Source organism: Drosophila biarmipes, chromosome 4 (genome assembly GCF_025231255.1).
Source record: "Drosophila biarmipes strain raj3 chromosome 4, RU_DBia_V1.1, whole genome shotgun sequence".
NCBI classification, from domain to species: domain Eukaryota; kingdom Metazoa; phylum Arthropoda; class Insecta; order Diptera; family Drosophilidae; genus Drosophila; species Drosophila biarmipes.
The window spans coordinates 1,730,050-1,745,339 of NC_066614.1; the positions used below are offsets into that span (position 1 = coordinate 1,730,050).

The 15,290-nt window shown below is 34.1% G+C and overlaps 2 protein-coding genes and 1 pseudogene across 43 annotated transcripts in view; all 3 read left to right on the forward strand.

Annotated features, from left to right (window-relative positions):
* LOC108036014 (uncharacterized) overlaps positions 1–15,290 on the forward strand; it is a 37,896-nt gene that overhangs the window by 21,549 nt on the left and 1,057 nt on the right. For 13 of the 42 annotated variants that reach the window (XM_050886997.1, XM_050886989.1, XM_050886991.1 and 10 more), the window contains one exon: positions 10–193. The exons of 4 other annotated variants lie outside the window; for them this stretch is intronic. Coding sequence is in view for 18 of the 38 variants with exons in the window: in XM_050886960.1 (XP_050742917.1) it covers positions 10–12 (3 nt within the window). In the remaining 20 variants the exon portion in view is untranslated. Of the gene's footprint in view, positions 1–9; positions 194–3,979; positions 4,061–4,110; positions 4,295–8,094; positions 8,176–8,225; positions 8,410–12,048; positions 12,233–15,290 lie in introns of those variants that run through there. 25 more of the 42 variants (XM_050886990.1, XM_050886992.1, XM_050886966.1 and 22 more) reach the window with 6 other exon arrangements.
* On the forward strand, positions 2,457–2,980 carry LOC122817857 (uncharacterized). The gene has a single exon (XM_044091230.2). The coding sequence runs from the start codon at positions 2,552–2,554 to the stop codon at positions 2,951–2,953; it is 402 nt and encodes a 133-aa protein (XP_043947165.1). The 5' UTR covers positions 2,457–2,551; the 3' UTR covers positions 2,954–2,980.
* On the forward strand, positions 14,218–15,021 carry LOC122817876 (uncharacterized; annotated as a pseudogene).

The window sequence follows — 15,290 nt, forward strand, 5'->3', positions numbered from 1 at the left end:
TTATTTTAGTAACGCAATGAACGCCTGATGGTCTAGAACGACGAAGTATCATAATTATTGCGAATTAACCATAAATCACGTAATAAGAGGATCCCCAGAAGCTTCGAAATAATATCGTATATTTTATATGTCTTATATAAATACATTTTTGACATTTTGAATGTGGCAAATACAATATGATTTTAATACTTTATTCTATTGCTTTATCCATGAATTCCAAGAATCGTTTGGCATATTGTTCATGATCATGTCGATATGCCATTAACATTACTGCCATATTTAACATTTTTGGCTGCTTTTGCCGACAGAAATGTGAAACATTACCTTTAAGTCAGTTTTTACGCTATATTTAGTAAGAACGCCAATAATTAAAACACAAAATATTTCACGTTTTTCTGCAATATAATTGAAACAACTATAGTTTTGAAGATAAATAATATATATAAAATAATTTGGTGGTAGTCTATCTTTAACTAGAGGTATTTTGCTAAAAATATGTAGTTAGAAATTTAGAATACTTACGCTTTAGACAAAACGGCTTATATACATATGCATTGCGGGATAATAAATAGAAGTGTCGTTTTTCGTGCCAATTTTGAGATAAAGTTGAGGCAAAGAATGATTTCTGTGAGGTTAAGCGGACAAACAAACTATATGTATCGGACAAATTTTTACTTCAAGGTGTGATAGTTATACCCTTTACTTATAGAATAAAAGGGTATACTAGTTTCGTCGGAAAGTATGTAACAGGTAAAAGTTAGCGTTTCCGACCCCATAAAGTAATCTTGATCAGGATCAATAGCCGAGTCGATCTAGCCATGTCCGTCTGTATGTCTGACCGTCTGTCTGTCTATCAGTATAAACGCTGATATCTCGGACACTATAAAAGCTAGAACAGCCTACCTATCAACTGATCCAAAATGTTCCACGCCCACTCTAACGCCCACACACGAAGTTAAAACGCTTAAATCTGTCTGCCGCCCACATAACGGTAGGTGGCGCCGTAAAATATCGCTTTGTTGCTTATATATCTCCATTTCCCTCTTCCTCCCTAAAACTGAGTAAGGGGTATCTGATAATCGAGGCACTCGACTATAGCGTTCTTCCTTGTTTTATTTCTGTCATCAATGTCATAGTATTAGCAGTAAAATGTGTCTTCGGCCTAAACTCGAGGGAAAAATTACAAGAGATTTTTATCTATAGTCAATGCTATCAGCTAAATTTTAATGTTTTTAAATCTTTAAAAATTTGGGCGTGGCGCTATCCAAAAACCTCAAAAATCTTCACGCCAAATTTTAACTTTCTGGATTTTATGGTTTCTGAGATCTCAGCGTTCTTACGTATGGAGAGACCAACTTGGCTAGAACGACTCGGCTTGTGATGCTGAAAAAGTAGCGATTTGCCATAAAATAATTTTAATCCGACACAACAGATAATGTGTCCTCGGAAAGGTACATGTATTTACCTGCAGATTTGCCTAACAGTTCTATAATTGAATTCTCAAATGTAAGCTTTTTTAGCAAAAACCAAATCGATTCTAAGAAAATATGTTTAAGTACACCACCTTGTATAGAAAGCTCAAATTAGTCAAGAAATTCGATTTTAAAGTCAAAAAAGTTGTTTATATGCTTTAAATGGTCCCAGTTTGCCGAACCGTAATTTAATGTAGACTTTTTGTTATTACGGTTAAATATATACTAACTAAATTCGTAAAGCGTAACTCGATCAAATTCAACACCACGTAGATAACAACTTTTCTTGGTGAGTTAGGAACAGTTTTGTGATGATGATGACTGATGTTGTAAGTTGTATGAATTGATTTTGTAATGTTTATTTATTTATTTGACAGCGCTACGAGTGTACCCACACAGTTTTGAATGTATGTCGAAGCAAAATGAAGCTGCACCAATATTAAGATAACGTTCCATTTCGATTTACTGAAAAAGAATTATGTATCAAACAACACCAAAGTTATATTTATATTTATATTAAAAAAATTGTTATCAATTTGTTTGATCTTGCTATGGGAGTTATATGATAGAGTTGACCGATTCGGCTCGTACCGACTTATCAACTATCTGCTTTAGAAATAAGACTTTTGAGTTTAGTTTGCGTAGAAACGGAAGGACAGAAAGACGGACATGGCTAGATCTGTGATCTAGTGATGCTGATCAAGAATCAAGATCCGTATGAATGCAGAGATCTCGGAAAATCGGACCATTCATTAAAAAGTTAAACAAAGTGTGAACTCTTGTGTACAGTCGTTTTGCCCTTGCCAAGTAACGGATATTGATAGTCTGTGGCATCGACTATGACCTTCTCTTTTATTTTAAAATATATTTTATGGCATTTTATGATCTGTTATAATATCCCACAGACCTGAAAGCTATAACGTTCATGATGGAAACCTATACTGTTCTATGCACTTTAAATCAATATTTGCACCGAAGATAGTTTGTGAAGAATTTACACCACTAAAGCCAGAGCTTATAATACGAGAGAATCAACCAATAGAATTACCGCCGGATGTCGCAAGAGGTTAAATAAAACAATGAACAACAATGTGCGCTCAAAATTCAACGTTTTCGAAAATGGTTGTAAAGAAAAAATCGATTACCTACAGGAACGGCAAGATTCTGCACTTACTCATAGCAATTCAATAGGGTCCACGATAACCAAACTTCATAAGTTCGGAATAACTAATTCAAAATTCGATGAACTAGATAATATTGAAAAGACCATTGATAAGATAAATTCGAGTACCGACGAGGAAAGCGATATGGTTTTTTTGTGCTCCAGAAAGAATATTGAAAGGGAAAGGCCTGTGGGCTTGGGAGAAGCAATGAATGATATTAGATCAAAGTTCGAGCAATCTGAAGTGATGACAAAAGAAGAACGTCGCGAAGAAAGGAAACAGGAAATACAGAGCATACTTTCTCGACTATTTTTATAAAATTATAATTTTATTATAAATGCCTTTCATCTTATAAAGTATTTATTTGAGAATGGTGAGGTTTTTAAAGATAATAAAGTTCAATTAAAGCAATTCAAGCGGATGCGCGTGTGGTTGAATCTGGTATGCGTATATTTCGTACAAAGTCGCCATTGAAGAATCAAGAGAAAGATTTAAATTCTTTGAAAAATATGCCCCTGTCGAAAATAAAAAAAGAAATTTCCCATGACTCTGCCACGTGACGGTGTTGTGAAGATGCCGTCTCCTGATTTCGACACAGAGGGTTCAATTTAAACGCCCTTATTCAATGACAACGTTTTACAAAAAACCAAAACAACGTCAACAATATTAAGCAAGTTTCGCAAAATGGAAGAGCAACAAATGTATGAGAAAAACAAGGAACGAAGCCCAAAACCATTAAAGTGTTTACTAACTAAAGAATGTATATATTCCTGATCAGGATCTCAAGCCGAGTCGAACTTTATAGAGTTATAAGTCTATGAACCCTTGCTAGCATCATCTGAAAACCACTTTAACACACACAAATCACAAGTTTTTTTGTAAATTTTAGATCAGTTAATTTTTGTATATTTATTGTTATACCAAAAATGGTTTTTGTTAAACCGTTAAGTAATATACTAAATTATCAACATGTCTAAGGTGTATATAGTAGCCTAGGCACTCGTCTGATTGCTCTCTCTTTATTCTAAATTGTACGTTGTGATAAGCCTTTTGCTGACGGAAAATAAGATTCGAAAAGTTAGATTCATTAAAATCTACATCAGTTAATAAAATAATAATAAAAATTGTATCGTTTGCAGGCCCAGAATGCAGCTGGTGCTAAACAGTTGCGGGCGCAGTTGGAAAAGTAGCGGATTAACGAAATAGAACGCGAACTCAACGAAGGCCGTGTAGACACACAATCATCACTGCTTATTTCAAAATAGTCCATTAAAAGTGCAAGAAAGTAAGTTCCAACAAAAGGCGTCAAAAAAGAAGTTAAATAATTATGTCCTTAAATTTCAGAATTCGGGAACGCTTGAAAATATGAATATTTCTGACTCTCAACTGGCGAACGCACCAAGAAGTTTAATCAAACGTTTTGTTGTATGTGTACAAAATTAATTAAAACTATTCGACTTATCAATTTATTTTAGTAACGCAATGAACGCCTGATGGTCTAGAACGACGAAGTATCATAATTATTGCGAATTAACCATAAATTACGTAATAAGAGGATCCCCAGAAGCTTCGAAATAATATCGTATATTTTATATGTCTTATATAAATACATTTTTGACATTTTGAATGTGGCAAATACAATATGATTTTAATACTTTATATTATTGCTTTATCCATGAATTCCAAGAATCGTTTGGCATATTGTTCATGATCATTTCGATATGCCATTAACATTACTGCCATATTTAACATTTTTGGCTGCTTTTGCCGACAGAAATGTGAAACATTACCTTTAAGTCAGTTTTTACGCTATATTTAGTAAGAACCCCAATAATTAAAACACAAAATATTTCACGTTTTTTTGCAATATAATTGAAACAGCTATAGTTTCGAAGATAAATAATATATATAAAATAATTTGGTGGTAGTCTATCTTTAACTAGAGGTATTTTGCTAAAAATATGTAGTTAGAAATTTAGAATACTTACGCTTTAGACAAAACGGCTTATATACATATGTTTAGCGGGATAATAAATAGAAGTGTCGTTTTTCGTGCCAATTTTGAGATAAAGTTGAGGCACAATATGATTTCTGTGAGGTTAAGCTCCCTTATTAAAGCGGACAAACAAACTATATGTATCGGACAAATTTTTACTTCAAGGTGTGATAGTTATACCCTTTACTTATAGAATAAAAGGGTATACTAGTTTCGTCGGAAAGTATGTAACAGGTAAAAGTTAGCGTTTCCGACCCCATAAAGTAATCTTGATCAGGATCAATAGCCGAGTCGATCTAGCCATGTCCGTCTGTATGTCTGACCGTCTGTCTGTCTATCAGTATAAACGCTGATATCTCGGACACTATAAAAGCTAGAACAGCCTACCTATCAACTGATCCAAAATGTTCCACGCCCACTCTAACGCCCACACACGAAGTTAAAACGCTTAAATCTGTCTGCCGCCCACATAACGGTAGGTGGCGCCGTAAAATATCGCTTTGTTGCTTATATATCTCCATTTCCCTCTTCCTCCCTAAAACTGAGTAAGGGGTATCTGATAATCGAGGCACTCGACTATAGCGTTCTTCCTTGTTTTATTTCTGTCATCAATGTCATAGTATTAGCAGTAAAATGTGTCTTCGGCCTAAACTCGAGGGAAAAATTACAAGAGATTTTTATCTATCGTCAATGCTATCAGCTAAATTTTAATGTTTTTAAATCTTTAAAAATTTGGGCGTGGCGCTATCCAAAAACCTCAAAAATCTTCACGCCAAATTTTAACTTTCTGGATTTTATGGTTTCTGAGATCTCAGCGTTCTTACGTATGGAGAGACCAACTTGGCTAGAACGACTCGGCTTGTGATGCTGAAAAAGTAGCGATTTGCCATAAAATAATTTTAATCCGACACAACAGATAATGTGTCCTCGGAAAGGTACATGTATTTACCTGCAGATTTGCCTAACAGTTCTATAATTGAATTCTCAAATGTAAGCTTTTTTAGCAAAAACCAAATCGATTCTAAGAAAATATGTTTAAGTACACCACCTTGTATAGAAAGCTCAAATTAGTCAAGAAATTCGATTTTAAAGTCAAAAAAGTTGTTTATATGCTTTAAATGGTCCCAGTTTGCCGAACCGTAATTTAATGTAGACTTTTTGTTATTACGGTTAAATATATACTAACTAAATTCGTAAAGCGTAACTCGATCAAATTCAACACCACGTAGATAACAACTTTTCTTGGTGAGTTAGGAACAGTTTTGTGATGATGATGACTGATGTTGTAAGTTGTATGAATTGATTTTGTAATGTTTATTTATTTATTTGACAGCGCTACGAGTGTACCCACACAGTTTTGAATGTATGTCGAAGCAAAATGAAGCTGCACCAATATTAAGATAACGTTCCATTTCGATTTACTGAAAAAGAATTATGTATCAAACAACACCAAAGTTATATTTATATTTATATTAAAAAAATTGTTATCAATTTGTTTGATCTTGCTATGGGAGTTATATGATAGAGTTGACCGATTCGGCTCGTACCGACTTATCAACTATCTGCTTTAGAAATAAGACTTTTGAGTTTAGTTTGCGTAGAAACGGAAGGACAGAAAGACGGACATGGCTAGATCTGTGATCTAGTGATGCTGATCAAGAATCAAGATCCGTATGAATGCAGAGATCTCGGAAAATCGGACCATTCATTAAAAAGTTAAACAAAGTGTGAACTCTTGTGTACAGTCGTTTTGCCCTTGCCAAGTAACGGATATTGATAGTCTGTGGCATCGACTATGACCTTCTCTTTTATTTTAAAATATATTTTATGGCATTTTATGATCTGTTATAATATCCCACAGACCTGAAAGCTATAACGTTCATGATGGAAACCTATACTGTTCTATGCACTTTAAATCAATATTTGCACCGAAGATAGTTTGTGAAGAATTTACACCACTAAAGCCAGAGCTTATAATACGAGAGAATCAACCAATAGAATTACCGCCGGATGTCGCAAGAGGTTAAATAAAACAATGAACAACAATGTGCGCTCAAAATTCAACGTTTTCGAAAATGGTTGTAAAGAAAAAATCGATTACCTACAGGAACGGCAAGATTCTGCACTTACTCATAGCAATTCAATAGGGTCCACGATAACCAAACTTCATAAGTTCGGAATAACTAATTCAAAATTCGATGAACTAGATAATATTGAAAAGACCATTGATAAGATAAATTCGAGTACCGACGAGGAAAGCGATATGGTTTTTTTGTGCTCCAGAAAGAATATTGAAAGGGAAAGGCCTGTGGGCTTGGGAGAAGCAATGAATGATATTAGATCAAAGTTCGAGCAATCTGAAGTGATGACAAAAGAAGAACGTCGCGAAGAAAGGAAACAGGAAATACAGAGCATACTTTCTCGACTATTTTTATAAAATTATAATTTTATTATAAATGCCTTTCATCTTATAAAGTATTGATTTGAGAATGGTGAGGTTTTTAAAGATAATAAAGTTCAATTAAAGCAATTCAAGCGGATGCGCGTGTGGTTGAATCTGGTATGCGTATATTTCGTACAAAGTCGCCATTGAAGAATCAAGAGAAAGATTTAAATTCTTTGAAAAATATGCCCCTGTCGAAAATAAAAAAAGAAATTTCCCATGACTCTGCCACGTGACGGTGTTGTGAAGATGCCGTCTCCTGATTTCGACACAGAGGGTTCAATTTAAACGCCCTTATTCAATGACAACGTTTTACAAAAAACCAAAACAACGTCAACAATATTAAGCAAGTTTCGCAAAATGGAAGAGCAACAAATGTATGAGAAAAACAAGGAACGAAGCCCAAAACCATTAAAGTGTTTACTAACTAAAGAATGTATATATTCCTGATCAGGATCTCAAGCCGAGTCGAACTTTATAGAGTTATAAGTCTATGAACCCTTGCTAGCATCATCTGAAAACCACTTTAACACACACAAATCACAAGTTTTTTTGTAAATTTTAGATCAGTTAATTTTTGTATATTTATTGTTATACCAAAAATGGTTTTTGTTAAACCGTTAAGTAATATACTAAATTATCAACATGTCTAAGGTGTATATAGTAGCCTAGGCACTCGTCTGATTGCTCTCTCTTTATTCTAAATTGTACGTTGTGATAAGCCTTTTGCTGACGGAAAATAAGATTCGAAAAGTTAGATTCATTAAAATCTACATCAGTTAATAAAATAATAATAAAAATTGTATCGTTTGCAGGCCCAGAATGCAGCTGGTGCTAAACAGTTGCGGGCGCAGTTGGAAAAGTAGCGGATTAACGAAATAGAACGCGAACTCAACGAAGGCCGTGTAGACACACAATCATCACTGCTTATTTCAAAATAGTCCATTAAAAGTGCAAGAAAGTAAGTTCCAACAAAAGGCGTCAAAAAAGAAGTTAAATAATTATGTCCTTAAATTTCAGAATTCGGGAACGCTTGAAAATATGAATATTTCTGACTCTCAACTGGCGAACGCACCAAGAAGTTTAATCAAACGTTTTGTTGTATGTGTACAAAATTAATTAAAACTATTCGACTTATCAATTTATTTTAGTAACGCAATGAACGCCTGATGGTCTAGAACGACGAAGTATCATAATTATTGCGAATTAACCATAAATTACGTAATAAGAGGATCCCCAGAAGCTTCGAAATAATATCGTATATTTTATATGTCTTATATAAATACATTTTTGACATTTTGAATGTGGCAAATACAATATGATTTTAATACTTTATATTATTGCTTTATCCATGAATTCCAAGAATCGTTTGGCATATTGTTCATGATCATTTCGATATGCCATTAACATTACTGCCATATTTAACATTTTTGGCTGCTTTTGCCGACAGAAATGTGAAACATTACCTTTAAGTCAGTTTTTACGCTATATTTAGTAAGAACCCCAATAATTAAAACACAAAATATTTCACGTTTTTTTGCAATATAATTGAAACAGCTATAGTTTCGAAGATAAATAATATATATAAAATAATTTGGTGGTAGTCTATCTTTAACTAGAGGTATTTTGCTAAAAATATGTAGTTAGAAATTTAGAATACTTACGCTTTAGACAAAACGGCTTATATACATATGTTTAGCGGGATAATAAATAGAAGTGTCGTTTTTCGTGCCAATTTTGAGATAAAGTTGAGGCACAATATGATTTCTGTGAGGTTAAGCTCCCTTATTAAAGCGGACAAACAAACTATATGTATCGGACAAATTTTTACTTCAAGGTGTGATAGTTATACCCTTTACTTATAGAATAAAAGGGTATACTAGTTTCGTCGGAAAGTATGTAACAGGTAAAAGTTAGCGTTTCCGACCCCATAAAGTAATCTTGATCAGGATCAATAGCCGAGTCGATCTAGCCATGTCCGTCTGTATGTCTGACCGTCTGTCTGTCTATCAGTATAAACGCTGATATCTCGGACACTATAAAAGCTAGAACAGCCTACCTATCAACTGATCCAAAATGTTCCACGCCCACTCTAACGCCCACACACGAAGTTAAAACGCTTAAATCTGTCTGCCGCCCACATAACGGTAGGTGGCGCCGTAAAATATCGCTTTGTTGCTTATATATCTCCATTTCCCTCTTCCTCCCTAAAACTGAGTAAGGGGTATCTGATAATCGAGGCACTCGACTATAGCGTTCTTCCTTGTTTTATTTCTGTCATCAATGTCATAGTATTAGCAGTAAAATGTGTCTTCGGCCTAAACTCGAGGGAAAAATTACAAGAGATTTTTATCTATCGTCAATGCTATCAGCTAAATTTTAATGTTTTTAAATCTTTAAAAATTTGGGCGTGGCGCTATCCAAAAACCTCAAAAATCTTCACGCCAAATTTTAACTTTCTGGATTTTATGGTTTCTGAGATCTCAGCGTTCTTACGTATGGAGAGACCAACTTGGCTAGAACGACTCGGCTTGTGATGCTGAAAAAGTAGCGATTTGCCATAAAATAATTTTAATCCGACACAACAGATAATGTGTCCTCGGAAAGGTACATGTATTTACCTGCAGATTTGCCTAACAGTTCTATAATTGAATTCTCAAATGTAAGCTTTTTTAGCAAAAACCAAATCGATTCTAAGAAAATATGTTTAAGTACACCACCTTGTATAGAAAGCTCAAATTAGTCAAGAAATTCGATTTTAAAGTCAAAAAAGTTGTTTATATGCTTTAAATGGTCCCAGTTTGCCGAACCGTAATTTAATGTAGACTTTTTGTTATTACGGTTAAATATATACTAACTAAATTCGTAAAGCGTAACTCGATCAAATTCAACACCACGTAGATAACAACTTTTCTTGGTGAGTTAGGAACAGTTTTGTGATGATGATGACTGATGTTGTAAGTTGTATGAATTGATTTTGTAATGTTTATTTATTTATTTGACAGCGCTACGAGTGTACCCACACAGTTTTGAATGTATGTCGAAGCAAAATGAAGCTGCACCAATATTAAGATAACGTTCCATTTCGATTTACTGAAAAAGAATTATGTATCAAACAACACCAAAGTTATATTTATATTTATATTAAAAAAATTGTTATCAATTTGTTTGATCTTGCTATGGGAGTTATATGATAGAGTTGACCGATTCGGCTCGTACCGACTTATCAACTATCTGCTTTAGAAATAAGACTTTTGAGTTTAGTTTGCGTAGAAACGGAAGGACAGAAAGACCGACATGGCTAGATCTGTGATCTAGTGATGCTGATCAAGAATCAAGATCCGTATGAATGCAGAGATCTCGGAAAATCGGACCATTCATTAAAAAGTTAAACAAAGTGTGAACTCTTGTGTACAGTCGTTTTGCCCTTGCCAAGTAACGGATATTGATAGTCTGTGGCATCGACTATGACCTTCTCTTTTATTTTAAAATATATTTTATGGCATTTTATGATCTGTTATAATATCCCACAGACCTGAAAGCTATAACGTTCATGATGGAAACCTATACTGTTCTATGCACTTTAAATCAATATTTGCACCGAAGATAGTTTGTGAAGAATTTACACCACTAAAGCCAGAGCTTATAATACGAGAGAATCAACCAATAGAATTACCGCCGGATGTCGCAAGAGGTTAAATAAAACAATGAACAACAATGTGCGCTCAAAATTCAACGTTTTCGAAAATGGTTGTAAAGAAAAAAACGATTACCTACAGGAACGGCAAGATTCTGCACTTACTCATAGCAATTCAATAGGGTCCACGATAACCAAACTTCATAAGTTCGGAATAACTAATTCAAAATTCGATGAACTAGATAATATTGAAAAGACCATTGATAAGATAAATTCGAGTACCGACGAGGAAAGCGATATGGTTTTTTTGTGCTCCAGAAAGAATATTGAAAGGGAAAGGCCTGTGGGCTTGGGAGAAGCAATGAATGATATTAGATCAAAGTTCGAGCAAGGTGAAGTGATGACAAAAGAAGAACGTCGCGAAGAAAGGAAACAGGAAATACAGAGCATACTTTCTCGACTATTTTTATAAAATTATAATTTTATTATAAATGCCTTTCATCTTATACCAAAACAACGTCAACAATATTAAGCAAGTTTCGCAAAATGGAAGAGCAACAAATGTATGAGAAAAACAAGGAACGAAGCCCAAAACCATTTAAGTGTTTACTAACTAAAGAATGTATATATTCCTGATCAGGATCTCAAGCCGAGTCGAACTTTATAGAGTTATAAGTCTATGAACCCTTGCTAGCATCATCTGAAAACCACTTTAACACACACAAATCACAAGTTTTTTTGTAAATTTTAGATTAGTTAATTTTTGTATATTTATTGTTATACCAAAAATGGTTTTTGCTAAACCGTTAAGTAATATACTAAATTATCAACATGTCTAAGGTGTATACAGTAGCCTAGGCACTCGTCTGATTGCTCTCTCTTTATTCTAAATTGTACGTTGTGATAAGCCTTTTGCTGACGGAAAATAAGATTCGAAAAGTTAGATTCATTAAAATCTACATCAGTTAATAAAATAATAATAAAAATTGTATCGTTTGCAGGCCCAGAATGCAGCTGGTGCTAAACAGTTGCGGGCGCAGTTGGAAAAGTAGCGGATTAACGAAATAGAACGCGAACTCAACGAAGGCCGTGTAGACACACAATCATCACTGCTTATTTCAAAATAGTCCATTAAAAGTGCAAGAAAGTAAGTTCCAACAAAAGGCGTCAAAAAAGAAGTTAAATAATTATGTCCTTAAATTTCAGAATTCGGGAACGCTTGAAAATATGAATATTTCTGACTCTCAACTGGCGAACGCACCAAGAAGTTTAATCAAACGTTTTGTTGTATGTGTACAAAATTAATTAAAACTATTCGACTTATCAATTTATTTTAGTAACGCAATGAACGCCTGATGGTCTAGAACGACGAAGTATCATAATTATTGCGAATTAACCATAAATTACGTAATAAGAGGATCCCCAGAAGCTTCGAAATAATATCGTATATTTTATATGTCTTATATAAATACATTTTTGACATTTTGAATGTGGCAAATACAATATGATTTTAATACTTTATATTATTGCTTTATCCATGAATTCCAAGAATCGTTTGGCATATTGTTCATGATCATTTCGATATGCCATTAACATTACTGCCATATTTAACATTTTTGGCTGCTTTTGCCGACAGAAATGTGAAACATTACCTTTAAGTCAGTTTTTACGCTATATTTAGTAAGAACCCCAATAATTAAAACACAAAATATTTCACGTTTTTTTGCAATATAATTGAAACAGCTATAGTTTCGAAGATAAATAATATATATAAAATAATTTGGTGGTAGTCTATCTTTAACTAGAGGTATTTTGCTAAAAATATGTAGTTAGAAATTTAGAATACTTACGCTTTAGACAAAACGGCTTATATACATATGCTTAGCGGGATAATAAATAGAAGTGTCGTTTTTCGTGCCAATTTTGAGATAAAGTTGAGGCAAAATATGATTTCTGTGAGGTTAAGCTCCCTTATTAAAGCGGACAAACAAACTATATGTATCGGACAAATTTTTACTTCAAGGTGTGATAGTTATACCCTTTACTTATAGAATAAAAGGGTATACTAGTTTCGTCGGAAAGTATGTAACAGGTAAAAGTTAGCGTTTCCGACCCCATAAAGTAATCTTGATCAGGATCAATAGCCGAGTCGATCTAGCCATGTCCGTCTGTATGTCTGACCGTCTGTCTGTCTATCAGTATAAACGCTGATATCTCGGACACTATAAAAGCTAGAACAGCCTACCTATCAACTGATCCAAAATGTTCCACGCCCACTCTAACGCCCACACACGAAGTTAAAACGCTTAAATCTGTCTGCCGCCCACATAACGGTAGGTGGCGCCGTAAAATATCGCTTTGTTGCTTATATATCTCCATTTCCCTCTTCCTCCCTAAAACTGAGTAAGGGGTATCTGATAATCGAGGCACTCGACTATAGCGTTCTTCCTTGTTTTATTTCTGTCATCAATGTCATAGTATTAGCAGTAAAATGTGTCTTCGGCCTAAACTCGAGGGAAAAATTACAAGAGATTTTTATCTATAGTCAATGCTATCAGCTAAATTTTAATGTTTTTAAATCTTTAAAAATTTGGGCGTGGCGCTATCCAAAAACCTCAAAAATCTTCACGCCAAATTTTAACTTTCTGGATTTTATGGTTTCTGAGATCTCAGCGTTCTTACGTATGGAGAGACCAACTTGGCTAGAACGACTCGGCTTGTGATGCTGAAAAAGTAGCGATTTGCCATAAAATAATTTTAATCCGACACAACAGATAATGTGTCCTCGGAAAGGTACATGTATTTACCTGCAGATTTGCCTAACAGTTCTATAATTGAATTCTCAAATGTAAGCTTTTTTAGCAAAAACCAAATCGATTCTAAGAAAATATGTTTAAGTACACCACCTTGTATAGAAAGCTCAAATTAGTCAAGAAATTCGATTTTAAAGTCAAAAAAGTTGTTTATATGCTTTAAATGGTCCCAGTTTGCCGAACCGTAATTTAATGTAGACTTTTTGTTATTACGGTTAAATATATACTAACTAAATTCGTAAAGCGTAACTCGATCAAATTCAACACCACGTAGATAACAACTTTTCTTGGTGAGTTAGGAACAGTTTTGTGATGATGATGACTGATGTTGTAAGTTGTATGAATTGATTTTGTAATGTTTATTTATTTATTTGACAGCGCTACGAGTGTACCCACACAGTTTTGAATGTATGTCGAAGCAAAATGAAGCTGCACCAATATTAAGATAACGTTCCATTTCGATTTACTGAAAAAGAATTATGTATCAAACAACACCAAAGTTATATTTATATTTATATTAAAAAAATTGTTATCAATTTGTTTGATCTTGCTATGGGAGTTATATGATAGAGTTGACCGATTCGGCTCGTACCGACTTATCAACTATCTGCTTTAGAAATAAGACTTTTGAGTTTAGTTTGCGTAGAAACGGAAGGACAGAAAGACGGACATGGCTAGATCTGTGATCTAGTGATGCTGATCAAGAATCAAGATCCGTATGAATGCAGAGATCTCGGAAAATCGGACCATTCATTAAAAAGTTAAACAAAGTGTGAACTCTTGTGTACAGTCGTTTTGCCCTTGCCAAGTAACGGATATTGATAGTCTGTGGCATCGACTATGACCTTCTCTTTTATTTTAAAATATATTTTATGGCATTTTATGATCTGTTATAATATCCCACAGACCTGAAAGCTATAACGTTCATGATGGAAACCTATACTGTTCTATGCACTTTAAATCAATATTTGCACCGAAGATAGTTTGTGAAGAATTTACACCACTAAAGCCAGAGCTTATAATACGAGAGAATCAACCAATAGAATTACCGCCGGATGTCGCAAGAGGTTAAATAAAACAATGAACAACAATGTGCGCTCAAAATTCAACGTTTTCGAAAATGGTTGTAAAGAAAAAATCGATTACCTACAGGAACGGCAAGATTCTGCACTTACTCATAGCAATTCAATAGGGTCCACGATAACCAAACTTCATAAGTTCGGAATAACTAATTCAAAATTCGATGAACTAGATAATATTGAAAAGACCATTGATAAGATAAATTCGAGTACCGACGAGGAAAGCGATATGGTTTTTTTGTGCTCCAGAAAGAATATTGAAAGGGAAAGGCCTGTGGGCTTGGGAGAAGCAATGAATGATATTAGATCAAAGTTCGAGCAATCTGAAGTGATGACAAAAGAAGAACGTCGCGAAGAAAGGAAACAGGAAATACAGAGCATACTTTCTCGACTATTTTTATAAAATTATAATTTTATTATAAATGCCTTTCATCTTATAAAGTATTGATTTGAGAATGGTGAGGTTTTTAAAGATAATAAAGTTCAATTAAAGCAATTCAAGCGGATGCGCGTGTGGTTGAATCTGGTATGCGTATATTTAGTACAAAGTCGCCATTGAAGAATCAAGAGAAAGATTTAAATTCTTTGAAAAATATGCCCCTGTCGAAAATAAAAAAAGAAATTTCCCATGACTCTGCCACGTGACGGTGTTGTGAAGATGCTGTCTCCTGATTTCGACACAGAGGG